The following is a 26,536-nucleotide window of genomic DNA, read 5'->3' as shown; positions in this document are numbered from 1 at the left end:
TTGGTTGAAACAGACTGATTAGGGGTATCAGTGTAGAAAAGTGCCATTATGAAATTGTGACAATACTGGCAACTATTTTGATTAATGATGATCATTGCACTTATTCTTCAAAATTACCAAAGACTCTAATTTCATCTTCTGAAATGTGTGAATTTTTTTGGTTTTCTGTGTCATATATAGTACATTTATTAGCTTGATTATCATTTCTCAGAGCCAATTTTTAACTATTTTTACATAAAACAGACCAAACAATTGATAGAAAAAAACATTAGCAAATTAATCAGTAATAAAAATTGTCAGCTGTAGCCCTGTTTAACAACCACATTTTCCATTTATAAGATATAGTGGCATTTTTCCAACAAAGATGATTTTGGCAACTAAACACACTAATTCACAAAGCATTTGTGAACATTTAACACTTTGAACACTCCAGCACCCTGTTTTTACTGGAAAATAAATATATAAATATATTCAAAACCTAGCAGAGCCTGTAAGACAATGACAGACGATTTGAAACAACCCTGCATTGTGTGTATCAAGAACAACATTTACAGAGCTTGAGATGTGTAACTACGAACTCTCCCGCTGTCGCAAGTAAACACATTCAAGAGCTTCCATTGTTTCCTATTGGAAAATAAACTTCCTGGAAAACAACATTTCTCAATTGGATCACATCCGCTTGCAACAACAGTCACAATGTCATGTGCTACATTTGCATGATAAAAACATCTGAAAATGAAGACAGACAACCATGCACATTTGTACAGCCTATATGTCAACATGTCTCCAAGATTCATCACATTCCCTCTGAAATGTAACCTACAGTCAATCATCAATGATCGAGTCACATGGTGAAGTGATCTACTGATAGTTAATAGTCTTCCATGTATTATACATGAGAACAACTGCAAATCTGTATATTAGGTTGAACTACATTTACTCTACATGAATGCTCTTTACTTTACTTCTGCAATGACCCAATTTCTCGAGTGAAATTCATCTAAATCTAGGAGTAACTATCTGTGCATGTATGTGCTTGTTTGTGTTTGTGTGCATGTGTGTCTTACCTTGGATAAGAGCAGTGATCTGCTGGGATTTCGGTGCAGGATGTTCCCTCAAGATCTCCAGAGCTGTTCTCCCTTGACTATCTCTCAGATTGGTCTCAATCCCTGAAACGTACACGTATATATATGTATATACACACACACACACACACACACATAAAATACAGTATGAGCATTGATACACACTTACACAGGGTAAAGGTAACATCACAACACCCATGTTGTTGAACAAGATAGACCTACTCAAACTTGCTCAAAGCCAAATTCAACTATACCACAGACACGCTGAACTACACACATAATAAAGATCTGCTGACACACCTACTCAGTGACAAAACTGCAAAAGATGAATGAGTTGCAGTCACCGGAGGATGAACATGACTTTATCGATTCATGAAGAATCTTTATTAAGAACACGCTTTTCATAAACCTTGACTAAACAATGCTAAATTGCAATCTCAGACAGTGACACATTCAAGAATGCACCAAACACAGAGACAGACAAAGACAAGGCTCCCATATAAACTCAAGTGCAGGCGCACACAAGACACATTCACAAATAAAACAAAAAAATAAAAACAAAATCACACAAACCCGATAGATAAAATAAGAATTCAGTAGTCAGTTGTCTTGATTCTAAGATTTTCTTCCACTACACACTATAAAGTGCATTCAGAAAGTTTTTCACCTTTTGTTATGTTGCAGCCTAATGACAATTTTCTATTTTATAGGTGGGTTATGTGCCTATTTTGTCTGTCTGTCTGCTGGCTCCAGCTTCATATTTACCATACAGATGTGAGTGTGGTATTGATCTTCTCATCAGAGTAGCAGTTCTCACCACTAAATCCAAAATATGACATGAAGATATTTTTGGCATTGGATTTTTATTTCAGCATCCTTAGCTGTTTCCTGCACAGTCCATGATTGACAATGAAAGGCAGACTATCCATCCTGCATCCCTACAACGGCCCCACAACCCATCTCCCACCCTCCACAGATACACACAAAGTTTCATGGGGTAAAGTTCAGGCCAACACAGCCCAGTGTTGATCCAGGAAGTTAATAAAATCAAGGCCAAAAGAACATGGCCACGCAGAGGAAGTCCTGCAGGAAACAGGAAGTGCTGAAGGAAAGTGGGTGAGGGCTGGTGGGGGTATCAAAGAACAACAGTGTCCCGACTTCATCGCTTTAAGTGTAAGTAGTGTACATGTACAAAAATTGAACTTTTACCTGCTCTTTTTTTAAAATCATCATGTGCTCTTAGTACTTGTCACATGATGCTACTCAGCCAATTATTGCAACTCTAGTCAGTGATTGAGATTCACACAAAGGGAAGAAACGAGAATAGAAATAGTTGGAGAAATAAGCAAGGAAAGTTCAGCTGTGAAGATGTGTTGTGAGTGTTTATTATAAAAATGGTTGAGGCTGTTAAGATGTGAAATTGAGTTAACAAAAAGAAGAAAAAGGGAGAGCTCAAGCTACATGTTTTATTTTATTTTTCTAAAATTAAGAAATGAGAAAAGACCATTTAATTTATTATTAAAGAGGTGTGGACCTCTTTGACAACAAATTCCCACCCTATGATCTGCAGAACCAGGCTACATTTTTTTAAAACTAAACTTAAACTGTCCAGTTTTGGTGAGCCTGTGTTCACTGCAGTCTCAGATTTCTGTTCTTTGCTGACAGGAGTAGAACCAAACGTGGTCCATCCACCTCAAGCTTTGACATGTTGTGCATTCTGAGACACTTTTCTCCTCACTGCTATTGTAAAGTGTGGTTATCTGAGTTAGGCTGAGTCATTCCTCTGACCTCTCTCATCAACAAGGCGTCTCCGTCCACAGAACTGCCTCTCACTGGATGTTTTCTGTTTTTGGCTCAATTTTGAGTAATCTCTTGAGACTTTTGTGTGCAAAAATCGCAGGAGGCAATCTGATGTTTGATGTCAACATGAACTGAAACTCCTGACCTATACCTGCACGATTTTACACGCTGACACCAGATAACATATCTTGCTGATTGTACTGATGGGGGGGGGGGGGGGGTACAGGGGGCGGGCAAAAAACAATAATAAAATTGAAAGTCCAGGATTTTCTAACAGCATGAAAGAATGCAGCAGACAGATGCCTGTAGTTCACCTGAGGGCAATTTCAACCCACAACCTAGACAAAAAAAGCATGTGGAGCTTCTAGCCGCAGGTTAAAATAGGATGGGAAAACAAGGCAAACACACACACACACACACACACGAGCAAATACACTCAGTGACTTTTTGTTTTGCTGGAATACATTTATAGACCCACCTGAGTCAAGCAGGAGGCGAACTACATCCATCTTCCCAAAGAGAGCTGCCTCATGGAGGGCACTGCCATTCTCTGTCTGGAAGAGAAAGAGAGAGAGGGAGAGGGGGAGAGAGTGAGAGAGAGAGAAAGAGAGAATCTGTGTGTGTTAATATTCCAACATTTAAACAATTGAAAACAGACAAAAATAGACATTGACTGGGAGCACAAAAGGCATTACAAAAAAAGGAACAGGAATTAAAGGGGAGAAGAAGACAATATTTTGATTTCACTCTTTCACTCTGGCACTTAATCGAAAGAGATTCTGTGAGATTTCAAAAAGTCAAATTTTCTTGCCTGAAAACAGCGCGAAGCCACAACGATTTGAAACATTACACAGAAAAAGGGAGCCAGCATGGAAACATCCCAATTTCCCCTCACCATACGCCGGCCTGTTTTCAGCCTCCAGTGCTACTAATGGGGATATTACAGATATGATGCAACACATGGAAACTACGGAGGGGAGGGCACTGCTAAGTGTCTCATCTTGGATTAGCAGTGATGAGGGAGACAATTACCCTGACAAGGCCACTTTTGACAGAGCAACACTCAGGAGCCACAATACAAACAGCTGTTTAATCACCCTGCATTGGGGGGGGGGGGGGCACACAAGAGGGCACTAAAGTCAGAAATTTTCAAATCTTGTACATAGTGTCTATGTTCTAAATTAGACATAATACAGTTTTCTCATTGATTTAGTGAGTTTAATATTTTTGTCATATTTGTCTTCAAATTTTTTAGATGTGCCAGGACTATGGTTACGAAGTCGAGTCAATTGTCAATTGTCAATTTATCACAGTAGCATCTGCCCACCCCAGTATTGTATCCGCTGAATACCAGACAACTGGGTAACATTCAGACAAACAGATTTCCTGTGCTTTCTAGGTCAAAGGACATGACAAGAGAATTTATTTCAAAATGACAACAATGACATTTCTACACAATGATTATGGCCATGTTTGTACTGCTATCCATGTAGTTATTGCTCTAAAGCTTTGGGGACAGTATATTTCTGTGTCTCAATTACACCCTGAATACTTTAAAATAATGCCCCATACACCTTGCTGGAAGGGACACTAAAGAGTTGAACCTGAACCCACACACATGCAGCCATGATCAAAAAGAAAACACACATGCAGCAACATACATAATATGCTGAATCCATTGCATCCTTCACAGTTGGCTTCCTGACAACACAGATGAAAACCTGGACTGAACCAAACTCCCGGGCTTAATGAAGACAAATTACTTGGACGACAGCCAGGTCTGCTGTTACATACACGGCCGGGAAATTCAACTCAACGCAGCACTGCACCAGATCAACACCCACTGCAGCGAAAGCTAAACTTACTGTGGCCGTCCTGTTTCCTCTACAACAAAAGTGTCATCACCACAGCGAAGGGACTGAAGGAGAAATGAGGCAATATGCCAGATGCAGCTATGCCCTTGAAAGGTCAAAGGTCAATGGTCCGGTTAGTTTAAGCGATTATTTCAGGTGTAAATCCCAAGTTAAAAAAGAGGTGAGTGGTAACATTTGCAGCGACACTGAGTGTATTAAACTATGGATGTCTAGCCTGTGGAGCCGATCTTTTACCCACATGCACACAAGTAAGAGGAGGTGGGAGTGCAGGAAATGAGCCACCCCCTTTTCCGTGCACACACACACACACACACACACACACACACACACACACACACACCACTTGCCCTCCTAACCTTCCCTCTCTATACCACTTCCCGTCCTGTTTCCCATGGCGATTATGCAGTGATGTCACAAGGAAACGAGGAAGGCGATTCTCACTCTCTAAGAGTTTCCGGGCATTGAAAGGCAGATGACTTTCTGTTTCAGAACTGCTGGCAGAAATGCATGCTCGTCGCATGCTGACGTTAGGATGATGGGATAGATGTTATTTCTCAGGTCCACTTCGAAAAGGCAGTCTGGTGTGTTTATGTGTGCATGTGTGAGTGTGTTTGTACTTTTGACAAGTGCTGGCTACCTGCCCTCCCACAACCAAGGTCCTCCATAGGGAATTCCCCTCAGTCAGAAAAGGAAAAAGGGAGAGATGCATAGAAAGTCACAGAGTGAAAAGAGAGAGTGACTGTGCCGTTTCTATAAATTATTCATTCACACTCAGACAGACCTATATGGCTTGACTCCAATTACTGACCTGTACTATCGTTCTCACACACGCACATACACACACACACACACGCACACGCACACGCACACGCACACGCACAAGGCTTTCAACTTGTGACAATTTACAAGGTAGCCATCTGTGAGTCGCCCACACCATCCACTCTGATGCTGCGGCCTTGCAGAAAATTCTACAGAAAGGAAGAGAAAGGGGAAAAGACAAGAAGAGGAGACAGCGAGATTGATTGTAGTGCAGGCCGGATTTTAACCTATTCACATAACACTGCTGTAACAGGTTAGTGATGTAGATACCACACTGCTAAATGCAGCATCTCATCACCAGTAACCAAAGAGCAGCAGTCCAACTTGTCCTCTTAACTGCCAGCAGACTGTCACCATGACACGTGACCTCTCATATATTTTGTTTACCTGATTAACTACTACATAACTATAGATGAAGACATACCAGCACACAGTGCAGAAAATGATCAGAAACCTGCATACGGTTTCATGTCATACTATTCCACTTTCTAGTCCTGCAAAGAATCAGTTGATTACTTTTGTAATTCAAACAATCTTGCCAAATCTACCACAAAAAAGGTGCTCCTCCAAAAACATAACTCAACTTTTTTGTAATCATGTAACTAATCAGAAATTAAAGACATTTTAATAAAACAGAATCCCTAATTCAGCATATAACAATAAAACATCTCAACTACATCTGTAGCTAATGTAATGTAGCTGTATGCTAACTGTGCACATATAGATCTTTGACTTTTTATACATTTGAGATTCTTAAAACCACAGTTAAGGGTTTATCTAGGTACCTGAAATCAGAATACAGTGAGCATATTTATAACACAAGACTGAGACAAGCGATCATAACTGAGTTACCAGTGATTAAATGACAATACCACTAACAGAAACGTCTGTCCACTTCACTTAAATTGACCAGACAGTTTATCCCACCCAGAGGGCGACTCCACTCACCAGGTGTGCAATAGTTTCTGTCAAATCATCATGTAATGTGCCTTAGTCCTTACTGTGTCAGTATTAAAGGGGTAAGAGAGAAAAAGAGAAAGATGGTCTAGTTTCTACACATTACTTTTAGTCAAAAAGAGGTAGAGCTAAATAAGAGTGAAGGGGAAATTGCAGAGACAATTTGTGGTATCAAAGGATTGCAAAGCTTATCATCACCAGGTAGAGGACAATGAGAGAGAGGGAGAGAGAGGGAGAGGGAGAGGGAGAGAGAGACAGAGCGAGCTTTGCAGCAGCATGTATAGTACAGAAGATGAGGCAAATCAAAGGCATGTAGTGTTCATCTTCACTAGACACATGGAGCCTGAGGCCAAATCCCTGCAGAGAAACAGTCCTCTTCAGATCAGAGCACAAATGCACACAAACACACACACACACACACACACACACACACACACACACACACACTGCAACAAGGACAGAAGGCGGAGAGGATGGGCAAAATGCCGCTGAGTCATGCATCTCCTCAGTGTGAGAGCACCAGATCGACTCCCATATCCAACAGGTCAAGTTGTTTCTGTCTTTCCAGAGATGAAATCCACACACATGGCCATATCCGCCAAACTGCAGTTGCAATATGTTTGACAGATTTGAACATGCTGTATTCTGGAGGGCAGGGGCAAAATGTGACAAACTATTCCCCCCCAACAGACTTGTTTTCTGGCAGTCTGGCAGACCCTCCTCCGCCTTTAACTGTACTTAGACAGCTATTTTACTTGTTTTATATACTGTGTATCAACTGTACTTATATGGTCAGATGTAGCATCTGTTATGCCATATGTTATTGTAGCAAATTAAAAACGAGTCAGCTCATATTTTGGCAACACTCAAAGTGACTATAGTCTCAGATTCATTAAATTTATGTCAGACTGTACAATAACAAAACGGTTAGTATCAACCTTACAGTGCAAAAGGGGATTTTTCTTTATAAAGGCTTTGTGGGATTTGTTTATTCTCATGTTTGTTGAGCAAACCCTGATATTGATTGCTCCCTGCCTCTACGGCACCTCAGCATCTGAACTGTCTTGTTTCTTGATTCAGACTCAGGAGCTTCCTGGGGACTTTGAGACTGACTGAGCACTGAAACCCTTGAAGCTGGTTTTCCTTCAATCCTTCATGATCTCCAAACAGCACAGACTCGATAAAATAATCTACGTGAGCGCCAAGGATGTGTCCTTGCCGGAGCGGCTCAGGTTCGAATCCTGCCTGGGCCCTTTGCTGCACATCATCCCCTCTCTCTCCCCTGCCTTTCCTGTCTTCCTCTCCACTGTCACTGTCAACAACATCAAAGTGCTCAAAAAATCTTAAACAAAAAAAAAAGAATCTAAGCATGATACAAGACCTTCCTACAAAACATCCAAGTGTATTCAAGTACAAGTGCATGTGGATTCAGGTATTTACAGGCAGTGCATATCTGGTGAAGTTTGGTTGTTTACTGCATCGGAAAAACTCCTTGAAGACTTTAACAGGAAAGAAAAGTCTTGTAGTGTGAACAGTACAGTTATTCTGATCACATTATCAGAAAAGATTGAAACAGTCTCAAGAGACTGATTAGCACAACAAATGGTTGTTTTTTCTACACATTTAAGACAAGTGAAGAAGTCAAATGTTTTAGTTTGTCAAAGAAATTTGTCTCAAGAGAAAGAAAACTGTGTTGAGGAAAGCAGCAAAGCATGGCTGCATTTTGACAAGGCTTCAAAAAAACAAATGGCCCAGAAAGGGTCAGGACAAAGCTGCGTTTGAATCATCTAGACAATCCAGAATACACAATAAGACAAAATGTAAACGAATGAAGGGAAGAGCAGTCCCAACCGCATGGCAGAAACTGAGCAGCAATGAAGCGCCACATACTGTAGGTGACTCTGCATTTCTATTTTCTTGACTGATGATGTAGCATATGTAAAGGGAAAAAGGAGACAGTGAACTCTCAGGACCTCTGAGGAACACCCTGTCCTCTTCCTCCTCCTCCTTCTCTTCTTCCTCCTCCGCCTGCACTCTCAGTCTTTCCTCCAAATCAATTATTCATCCTTCTCCACCACCACACCATGGGAGGCATACACCACATATACATGCTCTCTGATACACACACAGACACACTTTCAAAAGGGAATCTGCCAAGCATTTATGCCTGTGGTGGATTATATACACAAAACACAAAGCTGTACTCTCTTTCATTAAAAACGCAAGGCAGCAGCCTTGAAAATATTCACATACAGCAGAGATGAGAGGAAGAAGGAGATTCAGACTCTCAGAGATGTTGAAAGATTTACTCAGACAAAAAGAACAAAGAGATATCTTTCTAGTCACCTTCTCCACTTGCAGCTACATCAGATAATCCAAAGAAAATGTCAAAGTCAAGTCCCACTTTAAAACTCAATTCTGTTTCAGAACTGGTACCTACAAGCCATACATACATTTCTTTAACTTGTTTATGTTCTGTAATTGCGCATAAATGTGTATCTTTTAAAAGACACATTAATGAAAACACATCTTTCTATATATATTGACGAGGCTACTCATGATAATCCAAAAATCACAAAACACCTGCTGTATGTCTCCGTGAAAAAATATGCATCTTACAACAAACCACATAATTCTGGTTCATACAAAGATATTAAGATTTTTTCCAAATGCAATTTTGTCAAAAGGAAGGTAGTTTATTCTTAATGAAAAGAGCAAACGAAAAGCATTATTCTTGTTATTCTATTATTATTATCTTTGTCCATAACAGGCCACTCTAATTTGTGCCAGAAATCTCTAAAGTCCTTGGATGCTGATAGAGGACACTAACAGCTAAAATCAGCAAATGATTTTTTTCTTACCGCACAGTTGACATCCATGCCAGCCTCGAGCAGGGTCTGGACAGTGCTGTGGTGTCCATTACGCGCAGCCAGGTGAAGCGGAGTGTGTCGGCGTGTGTGGCTGGTCATGAGGTTGGGGTGAGCGCTCACCAGCATGCGCACCACCTGCGCACAAAAATATAGCAACATCTCAAATGACAAAACAGCAAACTTAGAGGAAACTGGGTCCTTGGTCGCCTTTTGTAACCACGAAAGTTAAATCGCTTGAGGAAGAAGTTTGATCTTCTCCAGAAAAGAGACACAGTAACAATGTTGTTGGCAGACCATCAGAAACAAAGACAAAAGACTTCTTTAATTTTGCAGCAATGTTACGTAATCCCACTCAGAGAACTAATTTATGGAAGACATGCAGTAGAAATTATGTACCAGTGTTTTAATGTTTATATCACTGTCAAAGACAAATAGGCAAGTTTTAATCCTATACACTGAGGTAGGTAACTGACCCCTTGTAAAACCCCTTTCCTGAACATCAGTCTTTTCAAATCACAGCTTAGCAACCATATCTGAGCAAGGCAGTCCTGTAAATCTTTGGATTTAGGGTGGTGCTCTTTTTTTTGACTTTCTAAAGACCAAAACACAAAAGAAGAAGTATAAGAACTGGATTAAACCTGGGCTTTATTTGGTTTCTGGAAGTTTACACTGAGATCCAGATCCAACTAAGCTTTCTCAATATTCAGTTAATTCTCATTTTCATATAAAGTAACATGGTTCTGTAGGAATAACATTAATCATATTTTTATTTATACAGAAATAGTGTGCAGTAAAACTAGGGCCAACTATAGCTCTACTCTGCAATATGTGAGCAATCCTTCTCCATCTTTCCATGTCTTTTATATGGATCAGCATCTTGGAAGAATGCTACTTTTGCCTGGGACATGTGGCTTTGGCCTCAGTCTTTTAGCATTATATCGTCTATCTATTAATCATGTGTTGCTGTAATAATAACAAGTCCGCTAAAAAAGCTTGAAAAGCTTAGCAACAGTTGCTAGGTGGGCTGGCGCTCAGCGAAAGGTCAGTTGAAGATGAAATATCAGCAATTTGCTTTTTTCACACTCAATCATAAATTAAAATAAAGTGTTGGTCTGTTCAATTACTTGTTTTGTATTAAAAGAACTGTCAATCAACATGCGTGTAGTAAGAGGATGTTTCTGAGTTGCGGTAGTGGAGCAACCCTTTTTGTTTGATCATGGATGGTGCTTTTAATAACTCATCCCAACAAGAAGCAGTTTTTTCGAAAGCTTCCTCCTCTGATGCGTGTCTTTCTGTGTGTGCCGTGTGTGTGTATATACTAAACTTTTGCCCTGTGTTAGTTACATCTTCATGCAGCAGTGGTTTCCACCATAGGGATTTCCCTTCATTATTATGCAGAGTGAGAGAGAGAGAGAAATAATGTGCTGCCTTCATAAATTATTCATTCACACTCAGACAAACCTGTATGGCTCAACTGCAATTACTCAATACCTTAGCAGAGAAAATGTGTGATTGCTTTTGAACATCAGCAGGCATTTGTAGCATCAGCCTCTCAGTGAGTGTGTACCTGCTAGTGTGTCACTTTTGTCACATTTTTGACAAAGGAGTAATGTTGCAGTTCTAAAAATGTGTACCTGTCTGCCTGTCTAGCACAGTAAGTATTTGAGGAAGTTTTCTTTTCATCATATTTCTACCATATTCAAAATAATCAACAGCATCTCCCACTTTGGAACAACTGATTGCCAAGCACCATGGTCCTTGTCACTGCTAACACCCACTGTTGTCCTGGGGAAAATGCAGATGGAGTCACCAGCTGCTTCTTTTCGCCCGCCAGCAAGGAGCTTCACCAGGATATAAAATGCATGCAGAGGTTCACTTATACCCCCCAGATCCCACCCTCCCAACCAGTGTTGCAACAACAAAAATATGTTCCTTCACCGGCCCCACCCCCAGTATTTTTATTCCTAGCTTTGACTTTTTCACAAATTTTGTTAAAAGTTACAATTAAATTTTCATTGCAACCCAAATGTTATTAGGGGTGCACTGCCCTTGTACTGACCATGGCATTCTCATTAACTTCAAAGGCTTGAATCATTCAGTCCTTTCTATCCTCTATGGAGATTTTAGCTTCTCCCCTTTGAACATTGCAAAAGGTCAAGTTTAACAGGGTCAAATATTCATTTATCTCTCTTGCTATCAAACTGTTACATGTTCATGAGCCACTTGAGGATACGTCTTTCAGGTAAATACGGAGGGTTAGCAGTCGAGGGTTGGTGATGGTGTTGATGTTTCAGACATTTATGACTGGATTTGATGGTGAATGTTCTCCTGGTTTTACGTTATACTGTCATTTTATAAACACTGTCATTTAGGTGAGATTATGTGGTAGGCTTTAGCATACATTTCACATATTTATATCCACCATCAGCTCACTATTCTTTTCACATAACTAATGTGTCGTCAATGTCACTGACCTGCAGCCGTCCATATAGCGCTGCCAGGTCCAGAGGCGTCTCCTGTCGGCTGTTTCTCATCGTGGGGTCAGTCAGCTCCTGAAGCAGCACTGAGACCACGTCAGAGTGTCCATACTGAGCTGCACAGTGAAGCGCCGTTTCCCTCTCATGGTTCTGTGGAAGAATGAAAGGAAAAAATGATTGACAGTGGACAGGGTGGAAAAATAGAGAAAGAGGGATGAGAGAAGTGGTAGGAGTGGATGTACGAATTATGGGAATGATGAAGAGTGGGCATGGAGACATGAAGCGAAGAGAGCAAGAGAGTAAAAAACATGACAGAAGAAGGATGGAGGAATGCGTGGGGGCAGCAGTGGAGGTCAAAAGTAAGAAAGAAAGGCAGGCGATGGGATTGAAAAAGGATTGAAAAATAGGTGATGGAGCAAGGTTTGAGAAGAAGGATAATAATGAGACATAAGAATGTGGTGATTTAAAGGTAGAGCAAATATATGGGAAGACAAGAAGAACGGGGAGGAAAAAGCAGTTAGCTTTATTTATCTGTGCACTAACACATTTAAGTCATAAGGGTGTGGAGGAAAAAAAAAAAAAAAAAAATCGAGCAGTACTTTAACAACCATGACACATTTTATCAAAGCCAACACTATAAGGTGCAGTTCAATTTACACTACATAATATCCTGGTCACACTTTGGCCTGAAATGTCTGGGAGAGAAGCCTGTGTGTTTGTAAAGGTTATTTTGAACCTAGGGGGCTCTCATGTACAGAAGAACTGTGGCCATTTTCAGAGTCTCCAGGGGCCCCTGTCAAGACAAGAACACTGTTGATGGTCCCTGAGGTCCAGCAGCTCTGGGTGAAAAAAGCCCAGTAATGGCAAGAAAACTGGGCAGATGGAAACACATGAAGGGAGAGAGAGACATGATGAATAGCCATACAGAGGAGAAGAGAGAGAAAGAGAGAGCAACACAGGGATTAAATTTGTGTATACTGATGAATGGATAATCTTGCAACCATATATTGTAGGCTTGTGTGAATAATATCAAAAGCGGGGAGAATGTATGTGTGTCTGTGTTGGTGTTTGTCCAAAAGCAAAACCTACATTTTTAAGTAAGCGGATGAAATGTAACATTAGGTTATGTAACATTGAGAGGAAAAATGGTGGGAGAGGATGAGCATAAACAGTAGGAGACCACTGGGAAAGTCAGTGGGACAGATAGTCCATTAACTTGTGTTTGGTTAGGGTAAAACAAAATAAAGCCCCAATGTCAGGTTGAAAGAATGAAATTTAACAAAACGGAACAAAACAGTTAGTGATAGGTTGCTCTATAAACGGTAACTTGTCTTTTCATGTAATCAACATTTGAAAATATTGTTGCACGCATCAAAATACAGACATATTATCGTGTGGCACATTTGTAAAATTCCTTGACGCCCCCCCCCCACACACACACTTTTTTCCTTCCATCCCTTTATCAAATTCCCTCACATTTCCTGCCTTGAATGGACCTCTCAAACTTCCATGATAAAATTTGAATACACCATGACCGCACTCAACTGCTCATATCTCATCTTGTGCCTTTTGTTACTCTCCTCCCCCCTCCTTCCCTCCCCATCTCACTCCTGTCCCTACTTTCATTTGCCCCTCAAAGCAGTGAGCGAGAGAGATGAAGAGATACTTTACGTGCAAATAACAGAAGGAGCCCCTATATGAAGACAAACGCACTCTCTCTCACACACTCACTCACACGTGACATAGCTGCAAAAACACCACAACGTGTTTGAGAGCTTTCCCTTCTCAACCAATCAGATCCATTCCATTTCTCCCCTGGACTGCACACCCCTCCATTCATAATCGAGTGGAACCTTCCAGAGCAGGTCTGATTGCAGATCCAATGTACTGTAAGCACGATAATCACACACTGACACACACTATAATTCACATTCATCACAGTTTACTGGTGTAATTGTTGGTTGCATTGTGTTTAATAAACTCCATTTGCTCTGTTCCTGTGTGGATACTCTACTATATTACTATTTTCCACTGAAGTGATTCAATTTCCCGAGGGATCATTTCAAGTTTCATCTTCTCTAATCTAATGTATATACTGTCTTCATCAGAGTAATATACTCCTGCCTAGTCCCAAGCCACTAGAAATGCAGAGTAATCAGTCATCATTGCTTCTGTATTTAGTGTAGAATAGCAATGCAGTGTCTGGAGAATAGGTCATTTATCTGTCATCAAGATTTTTTGAGGTTAAATGCAACAGCACCTGAAAAAAGATAATTTAAAGGCCCACCCATAATATATTTCAACATTATCAATTAAAAATATTTCTGTATTTCTCTACATTAAAACAAGGTGGAAGTGAAAAAGAGCATGACAAGAACTGGTGGCATTTTCCACCACAGAGCCTATTATTTTTCAAGACACTTCAGAGTGTATTATCACACTTCTAGCCTACCCTTTAAACATGCTGAAGAAAAAAAAGGGAGGTTAACAACTGGTCATATGATATGAAGCCTGGGGAATTCTGGTTGCAGAGGATATTACACATAAGCCCACTAATTTAAGACAGTGATTAGACCTTTGACCCAAACTATTTGTACAATTTTGACAGACACCCACCAGCCAATCACAAATGAGTATTTTGTATGGTAATGATTATTGAAGAGTTCAAACTATAGGTGAAAAATACATTTTTTTATGCGTTTGGTTTTTCTTAAAAGAGCCTATATTTATTTGTTTTTTTACAGAATAAACTGATCTAAATAAGTTGATCAAAAGCTCCAGAACACCAGAACAGCTACTGGACCTTGTGTTGACATTATTTTGTCAACTGCTGTTTCCAAGGTCAAGAATAAACTTTAAAATTCAATGAGAAGTCATGAAAGTGATGAAAAATTTGGAAATCTATGTCCATGAAATTGTGCAACTCCATGCACAAGAGGGTCATCATATGATTGGACGCTCCAGGACAGCTGCTAGGCGGACGTTGTGGTGGACTGTTTTGTCAACCTTTTCATTACAACAACAATTTACATTTATCACAGATTATGCAACAGAATTTAAACCACAGAATGATAATGACTACATTTTCAGATTCAAAACAAAACAAGCACACAAAAATAACAAAGCAAACAAATCTCTCTCTTTCTCTCTCACACACACACACACACACACACACACACACACACGATAACCAGTGGGACAAAGATTGCTGCCATTGTTGGTTGCAACCGTTCATCCATTCCATCTCTCAATCCTTAAATGAACAATAAAGCTTTGTCAGTCCAATCCGTTGCACCTCACACACGCTGCTTAAGATAGGGAAAACGCAATTCCTTGACAGAGAGAAGAGTGACAAAGAGGTGAACAGAGAGACACAGAGTGACAGAGCAAGGGAGGTAGAGGAAAAGAAGGAGAGAAAATCCTCCGTCCATGTTCTCAGAGTGGGCTATATATTTCCATTACGCTTGCTCTGACAGCTTTCCGATATCATCTAGCGCTCAGTGTATTGTTGCTGATTGGGCTCTGAGCAACGGCCATCTACTAATGCCACATCAACAGGCATGGCAGCAAATTATTGACATGCCCATACAAATGGATGTCAGTGCTTTTCTTGCAGCAGTGAAAGACAGTGATGTACAGTTAATGGTCACTAATAAAAAGAGGCTGAGTAATGAAAAGTATCGGCTTGTCCTTGCTCTTTTTATCAAGACAGCTGCATGGGTTTATTAATTCACTATCACTCTTTATGATACATCTTTGTTATAAGAGCAGCATCTCCATCATTATCTTTCTTAACTGAAGGACACACACAAAGCAACTACTCAAAATTGTGGTACTACAATACATTTACCTGCACACACTCATTTCCCATGGTAAACGCTATCAGTGCTGTCTCAGTTTATCTGCATGGGACCAAACAAACAGCTACACCCATGCAAATAAGTGAGCCTTATCAGACAGGCTGGGGTTGAAATGAAACCACAGCGGTTGAAGCGCAGAGGTATTTATTTGAACATACACCGTGTTAATGCTGATGGACTGATATGCAGGATGAGCTCCGTCTATGTTACAGCATCTCATAATCCCAGCAGCTCAGCCGGCTGCCTGGGGAGAGCTGGGTAAATAAATAGAGAATGAAAAAGAGAAGACACACAAGGTGAAATGTTTTTTCCCCTTCTTGCTCTTGTCTTCTATTATGCATGTGAATTTATCTCTCCATTTTCATATATAATGTGTAGAGTGTGATATATAGTACATCAAAGGAACAGTTTGACGTTTTCGGAAATATACTTGTCTGTTTTTTTGCCGTGAGTCAGATGAGAAGATCAATATATAACAAGATAAAACAAGTCATTTAGTGAGCTAAAGAGGTGCTGTAGGCACATATTGTTACCTTTGATCAGAGGCAGGCTCACTACTTCCCCCCGTTTATGGTCTTTATGCCAAGCTAAGCTAATTGGCTGCTTGCTGTAGCTTAGCACCTACTGTACAGACATGAGTATCAATCTTCTCATCTTAGCAAGAAAAGAGACAAGACAATATCACATGATTTTCTGTTTATACTAAGATGATAACTTAAAGGTGGTGATGATGACATGTTTACATAAAATCAATAATTACATTTTCCTAATCGATGACCTAGATCCCATCTTGAAAAGTATTCCCACTGCCCCCCACCCCCACAGCTCCAGGGCTGCCAGTGTATTGGGGAAATTTATGTAAAGTTAGCAACTTAAAGAGAAATCGTTGTGGGGTAAATTAACATTTTTTTCAGTTTTCTATCACAGTAGCACCAAGGAAAATCCTGCAAATGTTTTTTTTTTTGTGTCTCCATATAACACCTCAATTAACACACTCACACACAATCTGCTCTCAGCTTGCAATAATCACTCTGTGCTGTAGTTTGTTGATTCAAAAGAGCGATGAATCAGTTTTATTTTACTGAACTTTAATTAGGAAGCCCACTGCTGACAGAGCGTCAGGCTGTGGAAAACATATGACAACATTTTTTTTTATAACAGATTACTCATAAGGAAACATCCTATGGCTCAGTGTGACCATGTGTGTTTTGGCAGCAGCAGGCATAGCAGTAGGCGATTTTTGAGCAAAGACTTTCTCATAGTGGTTTCTCGTCATAGCATGTGTTCTCAGAGAGGCCTTGTTCACATGTTGACCATCAGGAAACATATGGTTTCATTTTCAAGTGTGGTAGCAACATGTATGCATGAAACTACCGATGTGAGATGAATACACTTGCAAAAACACAGAAAGTGGAAACTCATAAACCAGGCAAGCAACCTCCTGACCTTTTACTTTTGCCTTAGTTCACACAGTTTACAGGTTCCCAGAACCTTGCTGCACTTGGACCAAGGCCAGCAGGAAGTATTTAACATGTGCATGTGTCTACAAACAAAAATATAGCACATGTAAATCAAGGGTACTGCAGTCCCAATGTGCACCATCCTTCCAATCTCTCTTATCTCTCTTGATTTTATGCTGCTGATCCCCTTTCATCTCCTTTGGGAGAACAAAGGGGAGTTAAAAAAGGAGGAGGCAAGAGGGGAGCTAGAGAAAAGAATAGTATAAACCTCCATCCTTCTGTTGGTGGAAAACAAAACATTCCTGGGATGTATCTGCAGCACAGTGGGACATTCGTGACCTAGTCAGTAACCCACACATGCAGTGCACACAGAATAACCCCTAAATTGACTAGTCCAGAGGCCCCATGCAGAACAAGCCAAAAGGTTACATGCTGGTTCCCACACACACACACACACGCGCGCAGCCCCACACACACGCGCAGCCCCACACACACGCGCAGCCCCACACACACGCGCAGCCCCACACACACGAGTGTTCGCGGCGTTTGCTGGAAGGAACCGGTATCGAGCGAGTGCATGTAGAGTCCCACGCACACACCCACACCCACACACACACACACACAAACGACACCACACACACACACACACACACACACACACCACACATCCACACAACACATCAACGACACACACACCACCACACACACACCACACACACATGCACACACACACACACACACATCTGCTCTACGTCAACAGACTGTATGATGCAACTGTCACTCACAAAGCCAGTCAGACAACTAAAATAGCCTTTATAATCCAGCTCTGCTCTTTATTTTGAGGTGGTTTTGTATGTCTAAAGGCCTGCTTTGACCAAAAAGCTTTCAGAAAGATTAGAGCATCCTTGAATGTACCACCAGGAAGTTTTTCTAAATTATCCTTACTGTTGAGTTCCACTCAATTTGCCTGCATGAAGGCCAAAAGGAGGAAGGGATTCAAAAAAAGGTTATCTTACTATTCAGTTTGGTAAGTGGGACCTGCCAGTAACTTTTGCTTTGGACCATGGTATAAATAATTACTTTCAACAGTGTTGCACCTGTTGTTCTTACTGCCCCTGGGCAGCTTACTCAATTTACCTTTCAAGTCCAGACGGACCCTTGATTTAATGTTTTAAGGATGGAAAATGATTAGGCTTCTCACAACCTGGAGGAAAGCTCAGCCACTCAAATCTCTCTTATCATTTCCAGTTCATTTCAGATCAGTACAGGTAACAAACACCGTGGGACTCCATCATCTTTGAAAAGCGATGTGATGATCCCAGCTGTCTGCAAAAATAGGTCAAGGGGAAAACATCTCTTTTGTATCTGAGTGATGACTTAGTAAAAAATATGACTTACTAAACTTGTATCGCCTCTGTTTTAAGGGCTGAAATTTACAAAAACTGGCCTATAGAAGTTAACAGGCCATTTTTGCAAAACCTTTTGGTTGAAGATGATATGAACTTTAAAAATTGATTTCAGTTATTTTAAAAGATATTTAAATCTTTTTATTTAATCTGCTTTCTTTAGGTACACACAAAGAGTGAACCATCAGTTTATCAGTCAGTCTCAGTGGGAGAAAGAGAGATCACAGCAAACAGCGCCTCAGCCGTCAAAACATGCATTTGGCCCTGCAAGCAGAGTGCAAGCCTTGAGTAAACAAGCAATCTTTCTCTATCAATCACTGTCTCACTGTCTCTCACACATACAAACACACACATAAACATGAACACACAGTATGTATAAACATCTTCTCCACTCAGACAGCCTCCACCTCTCTCAAAGACTCACATGCTCCCACAATAAACAAAAACAGCTGTGAATGCGAACTACTGGGACCAATTAGGTGGTAAACAGTGGGCTAGAACTGGTTTACCGCCAACTAATAACATCCCCTCATCTCAAGTAATACTCTATTGGCTGCAGCCTGGGCCTGGCCCACCTACACACTTCCACTACTTCTCTTCTGTCGATCTTGTCCCTTTTTCTTTACACTCGTACGACCACTCATTACTACTCACTCCCGTATCCTTTCCTCATGTCTGTCATGTCACTGTTTGCCACCTCATGCACAAAGGTTAAGACAAATGTGCTTCTCTCTCTCTCCCGTGTAAGAAAAGAGCAGATATAAAGACAAAGACTGTAGTCAAAGACTGAAGTCACCCAATAAAACTAAGCTGCACACACACATTCACAGATATACACACACATATAACCTCTGACACGAGTAATGGTGTGCGTGGGTAGAGTAATATCATTGAGAAAGGGGTAATGTGCAGCCAATGGCTTGCTGCTGTAAGTCTTGATGATGGGTGTGAGCATGTGTGAGACTCAGTATATCACACTGACTAATGTATGCAGTGCTGCTTTCTGCTACAGACAAGACAGTGGAAAAATATGGAGCTTAGGCATCATAAACACACAAACACTCTATAAATCTTCCTCTCAGATTTATGCCTGCAACCTGAGTACTGAACCGTCACACTGACAACACATAAAAGCAAAGACTACTGTACAAATATGCAGCATGCAGCATCATAAAAATTCTTAAGTACCATAATTTCAAATTGGTGCTAAATCAATGTTTTGTCATATTCAGCGCTTAAGGGAAAACAAACACTGCACCTTTAAGAATGTCAAAGAGCAGGCTTGCTAAGGTTCGCTCTGTAGCTTAGCATTTTCCCCTGTGTTTATTTTGTAGAAGGGGAGATGGAATTGTTGATGACATGAGAGATAAAACCAGTCATCGGCAGCTTGTTGATAAGCAAGGCTCAAACTTGGATATAAGATACAAAGAGAGATACAAGAAAGGCGATGAGTATAATTACATTATTCAAAAAATGTTCCCAACAAAAGTATTTTTCCACTTCACAGATGCACATGAATATGAGCCAACTTTCAAACCTAACCAAAAGGAATCCCTTTAATCCTTATATTTATATTAATTTATTTTGTACTTAGTTTAAAAAATGTGTATTTTACAAACATCATTTTATCTCCCAAAGGCATTTACTGCTTACAAAGGTTCAATTAATGAATATGCATATTTCACTGTAATTAATGAATGCAGACTGTATTTCAAATATTCATGAATACCTGTGAAATTATTATTACTGGCCCTCTGTTACATATCCAGAGATGTTTGACAGAACTTTGTTGTACAAGACTGAAAAAAAGCAAAGCAAGACCATATAGCACATTTGAAGTAATTACAAAGATCAAATTAAAAATAAATTCAGTTGATTCCCTGACTTGTTCACTGTGTTCCAGTAATTAACTGTTCATGTATAAATAGACTTCTTGTCCCTAGTTTTTAAAATCTGCAACACAAAAAAATGAGCAAACGAGCAAATGAACCATGATAAAGACAATGAAAAAAAGAAAGAAAGAGATAAATTACCAGGTTAGAATGATCTGTTATCAAGAGCAAGATGCTGTTTCAAACCTGGCATGAACACTATATTGTCAAAATTTTAGTATGGATCCAACATTTGCATAAATGCAGATATACAAACTACTATAGGTATGTTAACCGTATTTACTCTTTATACACATTAGCCCAAACAACAGCACTGCAAGCTTGGCATTATAACACAATCTTCCCTAAAACACTGGAGAACAGCAAAAACATCCTTGTAAAATCACTATTTTGCTTTAGATTCCACACTATTAAGAAATCCACTGATCAAGAAAAACTGTTACTCAATAGACCAAACTGTGATGGAGCCACAGCTTGAATCTTTGCAGATGTTGGCAGAATGTAAAACACATCATCTCTGCATGGTTCTTATTTGTACCACACACCAAATACTGACAAAACAGCATTACACTGTCTATTGTTAGCTTTCTTTGACTGGGAAATTATGCCTTATAGCTAACAAGTCTCACCTCCTACACACAAACAGCAGAGAGAAGCTGCTTCTCCAGGGTTTGTTGAATTAATTCTAGGAAATGTAACAAATCATTAAATAAATAACATGGATTCAAAGTTTTGCACAGTGTACCACAAACTGAAAAAGTCTAAAAGCCTGTGACAGGAGATCTTCAAATGGGCTTCAATGACACAGTACAAGAGCACACACACACAGCGACTTCTCTGAAGTCAGCATCTATGTACAACATCTTCTCAATCAGCAGCTTCCACTTTGTGTGTATTCACTCTGCCTGCAAAGCAGCCCGCTCAGCTCAGTTCTACAAATCATTGACAGGGTAAAAAAGAAAATTACTCGTGTATACTTGCTGACAAACCTCTTCAATTCAAGGGCAAGGGACACCATTTATCACGGCAAACAATTAGGCTCTAACAACTCTCAGAGGGAAATGATTTGGCTAATGGTGACAGAGGAAAATGCGCTTATTAGGCAGAGTAAATAACGCTCCAATAACCTGGGGGGTCCATTACTCCACCGCCATCAGGAGCAGGAATATTAAAAAAAAGACATCTTAGTCATTAACATTTTAGCCAAGACTTCTGATTAAACACCTCATGTTCATCTTAAAAAGCAGCGCATCAGTGAACCATGACATAATCAATATGCTGCAAGCAGAGATGGACAGAAAGAGCGAGGGAGGAGAAAAAGGTCATTTTTGCTGATGAGGAATGACAGCAGTGGCAGGCTCAATGCTCCCAGAGCTGAAACGCTCATATGTCTATCAGAGAGCGATCAGTGGAAACTGTAAAGAATCAGCTCTATTGGACAGGAGCCAAAAAGAGACGACCTGTGGCAGGGCTGGTTTACATGCCCTGAGAAGTACACCTCAGCTTTAATTTAGTGGATGAGACCTATCTTGTTCAGCTACAAAATAAAGGGAAAGTCTTTCTTTTAGCCAAAATTGAATGATTTATCATAAGTGGGAGCTCAGGGGTCCACAGTAACATGTAGAAAGGTTTGATTAACATATTGTTTGTTTCAGGTATTAGTATAATTGGAACTAACTAGTCTAACTTAGGTCCCAAGTCAGGTCTTGGTTCCTCGGATCTGAGTGGACCCACAAAGAGCTGTTTAGTGTGTCAAAAGGTGCAAGCTGTGTTATCATGAGCTCAAAATTTGCATTCCTTACGCATCTTTTGGCTGTGTGGATTTGTACCAGAAATTATCACGGGCCAAGGCCTAGTGCCTCGCAGGATACCTGAGCAGGGTGGATTTCACCAACATTTGGCATGAACTAAGGTTCTGGGGTTGACTGAAAACCTCCTAAACCATTCCCCTTCCTGCCTGCTTCCTTGCATGTCTACAGTATTTCTTAATAAAGATCCTTTCAGAATGAGAATTAGGGTCTTAAGTGAGACCGAGGAGAGACACTATGCTATTGCGGTGTTTACCTGTTGGTTGACCCGACAGTGCGAGGGTCCATGGTGGATGAGGATACGGACGATGTCCACATCTCCCCTCCAGGCAGCCAGGTGCAGCGGGAAGCAACCTTTGCTGTCCGCCACATTTGTGGACGCCTCAAACTGTAGCAGCTTCAGTACCACATCCCTGAGAGAGAAGGAGGAAGGCAGATACAGACATATACAGATCAATAGATTAACAGATTGAGTGTGGAGGGATAGAAAGAGAGAGAGGAGGAAGCAGAGATGAGCAATTCATATTATAGAATATTGTCACATTTCCATTGAGAACAGCAAATCAAAAATTTCTAACCCTGATTTTAAACCAAAATATCCCAAAAGGTGCTGAGTGTAAAGTCAACACATTTTACAATTAACCACTTCACCAAATTTCCCTGACTTGCTTATAGAAGGAAATAAAACTTAACAAAGTCAAACTAGTAACGCAAGCACTTTTGTTCCAATGGTCTCATACCTTGTTACCTTGTTGATATCTGGTTAAACAAATTGGTTGTCTGTTCTCTCATTATCAGTTCAGTGCCAGTTTTCGCTGTCATCTGATAGTTAAAATGTTCCCCTTGCGTACAAAAAAAAAAGACTTTAAAGCTCAAGAGGTGGGTGCAGCAAGGAGTTTCTGTGATTAATAACTGGTCTTTTGACTTTTTCTTTGGGAGCCGTGTGCCCTGACTGGCAACAAGTTAGCACCTCCTCAGAGACCCTACTTCTTTGGTCATTGAGGTAATTACAGTAGCCTGTGGGTGAGTGATCAGTACATAGGAAATAAGGAGTTCAACTGGAAATAATCAAGAATTGACAGAATGCAACTGCCTCAATGTTATTTAGAGATAGGTAGGCAGGCAGGCAGGTGGACAGACAGAGTACTTTATTAATCCCAAAGGGAAATTTCAGAATACATTCCCTCTAATAAAGTAATCCCCATTACACAAATAGACAAAGTGACAAATCAGAGCTGGGGTTTGTGCTGGAAATCAATTTAGCTACAGCTAGATAGTAATGTCAGTGCTACTGTTTCATATTAGCAAGCCTTCGGCTGAAGTTGTCACCCCTGTCTGAAGAGAAAAGGTGAAGTGCTTCATTTGCATTCGAAATGTCAGGGGGAGGAACAGAGAACAGAGAAGGGCAAAACCTCTCCCAGGAGCAGGGGTGAAAGCAGCACAGAGGATCCTTAATGAACTGCTTTGTTAATTTCAATAATGTATTATATTTTCACAGAATTCACTCAGGTTTAAGTGTCAGTTCAGCAGCAGAATCACACAGGGAGGATCTGAGGGTCAAACATGACGATATTCAACTTCTTGGTGATTGGATTCAGCATGTGTGCCACATTGAAAAGCTTTTAATGTTGCAAAAAATAATTAAAATGATCTCAAAAACAATTCAAACTCATCCTGAATCACAAATCTCTGAATACAGAACTGCCTGTTGCCAAGTGTCTACTGTCTTTATCTTAATTGCCATTTCTCTTTTTACTTTCCCACCTAAATCTTAAATCACTCCTCTGCAGATTTTTGTTGGCGGCCTAATTTTCACTCTGAGGTTGCATTTTTCTCTCCCTCCCTCCTCTCCTCCAGTTGATCTGAAGGAGGAAATCCACATAATTGCCCCCAAAACACAGTACTAATCCTTCAGTTCCGTCAAACTGTGATAGCAGTGAGGCTTGCAGCTAATCCACACTGTGTAACGGATTTCTCAGCAGCCCAAATGAAAAAAGGCAGCTGCACTGTAGTCCCATACAGATGTAGACACTTAAAAGATATTCAATCAACACAGAAATACTATGTTTTAATTTTTGAATTGGTTGGTTTTGTTGCCACAGAGTAGACAATACTGTGTCCTAACCCAGAAACAGTGCCAGCTAGTTTTAAAGTGATTACATGAAAAGCATTTAAGTACAATTTAACTTAATTTGAAGATTACATTATTTCTAAATTCTGTGAGTCGTCATCTAATGGAACGTGGTTAAAACTCATTAGATTAACTCAGAAATGTGCTGCCTGCCACCAAATTATATTTCTGCCTGGAAAGTCATTTTGGAGCCCTTTTTTATTTATTCGTTCGAACTTTATCTAAAAAGACTATAATCTATATTTTTACAATGACAACATATCAAAAGACAATTCGGTGACAATGTGAATGATGCTGCTCATCTGGGATTAGACCAAATCAATTGTCAGACTTCATATGTATCAATTGCACAAAAATGTCCATTTCTTAACAATGTTGCGTAGGACTACTTTGTCACTTTGGTTATATTAAGACTTTTAAAACTTAAAAAAAAAAACATGGGTGCCCTTCACGCCAACAGATAATATTTAGATTCAGAAAGAATTCAACAATTACTTGGAAAATTTACTGGGAAATTTACAAGAAGGCAGCAACACAAAAGTAGCATTAGCATAAAATCTTAATACAGTCCAGACCTGTAGCGGAGCTGAGGTTGTGGCCTCCTAATGTCGCAAGGCTCAGTACTTCTGCTAACACTCACGAAAAATAAAAAATAAAAAAACGACTGACTGCTGTATATTTCCAACGTGTTATTTCGGTCTCTATTACCTATACCACCATTATTCTACACCATTTTCTTTCTTAATATCGTTAGAAAACCACAAATTATTCACGACGTTTCCCTCCTGTTGTTTAATGCCACTGTGCAGCAGGTGTCACTGATTGCGTTGCCACGGAAACACTTATTAGCTTGTGTTACCATGGAAGGAAGACTCCAGAGCTAGCTTGGAAGCAGGATGGCTAGCTAACTATACCCTTACCCTTAGAATAAGTCGGTTTTTATTTTTGCAAATCTGTCTAACTTGCTAGGAGCAAAATTAAGAATGGTCTAACTCTACAGACCACTCTAAAATCGCTTCGAAGTCGAATCTGCAGCTCCACAAGAGGGTTAGCTCAACGTCAACCTGCCGTCAAATTTACTGTTTTGATTCAGCCTCATTGTTCCCTCAGCTTTGTTACTGGTTGCAACAGGCAGCTGTTTTGGCGAAAAAAAGATCTAAAATCCCGTTAAACACCATCTGTTTGGCAAAAGGGGCAAACAGACACAGTTAGCGACATGATGGTGAACACACATCGTTGGGCAGATAACTAGAGATTCAGATACTGGCCTAAGGAGTTGAAAGAGACCAAGGGCAGGGCTAAAAGGAGAGTGGATATTGAACTTACATTCATCAGGTGGACAAAACACGACCGTATAATCGATAATGTTCCATGTCTGCCATTATACTTTGTCTTCACCAGACAGCAGAAATAAGAAAACAGCCACTCACTTTTTCCCCCGACTACAGTTTTTTATGTATAAGACCTTTCAACACTCCAATAAATGAATACTGAAACAGTTCAGTGGACTTACAGAAAATGAATCAATATTAATTTTGACTGATTGTTGAAGTAATTTATGAAATAAAAAATACGATTAATCTGACAGTGTCACCTTCTCAAATTTGTAGATTGTGTTTCATGAGTATTTTCCATTCTGCTTTTATAAATTAAATTAAACATGGAAAATAATGATTAGATATCATCCTAAAACATATACACTCACATTCAATCTAACTGACTGACTGATGAATATATCTTTATAAATACTCGTGTGCAGTCTTACCTGTGTCCATTAAGTGAAGCATGATGTAAAGGTGTATATCCTGAGCTGTCTGTGCAGTTGACATTCAGGCCCTTCCACATGCTGCAAAGAAACAGATACACAGATACATCAGAAGTCAGGGTCAGATACACACACTGAAATTTTTCATCTTTCAGGACTGACATCCCTGGTGTTTGGTAACAAGTGATACTCTCTTCAAGGCCTGTTTCCAGGTGTATTGTAATGTTGAAGTGTTGTTTGTGAGGCAATTTTGGCACAGTGCCACTTTTTGTACTGTCTCTTACACAAATCTGGGTATTCTACATTTTATTTTATCAATTTATTTGAATAGG

The 26,536-nt window shown here is 40.1% G+C and overlaps 1 protein-coding gene across 1 annotated transcript in view; it reads right to left on the bottom strand.

Moving 5' to 3' along the window:
• Nucleotides 1-26,536, bottom strand: part of anks1b (ankyrin repeat and sterile alpha motif domain containing 1B) — a 228,075-nt gene that overhangs the window by 147,202 nt on the left and 54,337 nt on the right. The window contains exons 2-7 of the mRNA XM_022749064.1: nucleotides 26,205-26,285; nucleotides 22,565-22,721; nucleotides 11,880-12,032; nucleotides 9,397-9,540; nucleotides 3,364-3,439; nucleotides 1,068-1,169 (exon numbers count right to left, since the gene is read on the bottom strand). Coding sequence (XP_022604785.1) covers nucleotides 1,068-1,169; nucleotides 3,364-3,439; nucleotides 9,397-9,540; nucleotides 11,880-12,032; nucleotides 22,565-22,721; nucleotides 26,205-26,285 — 713 coding nt within the window. The remainder of the gene's footprint in view (nucleotides 1-1,067; nucleotides 1,170-3,363; nucleotides 3,440-9,396; nucleotides 9,541-11,879; nucleotides 12,033-22,564; nucleotides 22,722-26,204; nucleotides 26,286-26,536) is intronic.

This window comes from Seriola dumerili, unplaced genomic scaffold (assembly GCF_002260705.1).
Source record: "Seriola dumerili isolate Sdu_G_001 unplaced genomic scaffold, Sdu_1.0 BDQW01000138.1, whole genome shotgun sequence".
In the NCBI taxonomy this organism is placed as follows: Eukaryota; Metazoa; Chordata; class Actinopteri; order Carangiformes; family Carangidae; genus Seriola; species Seriola dumerili.
This window is presented reverse-complemented; position numbering and strand designations above follow the sequence as displayed.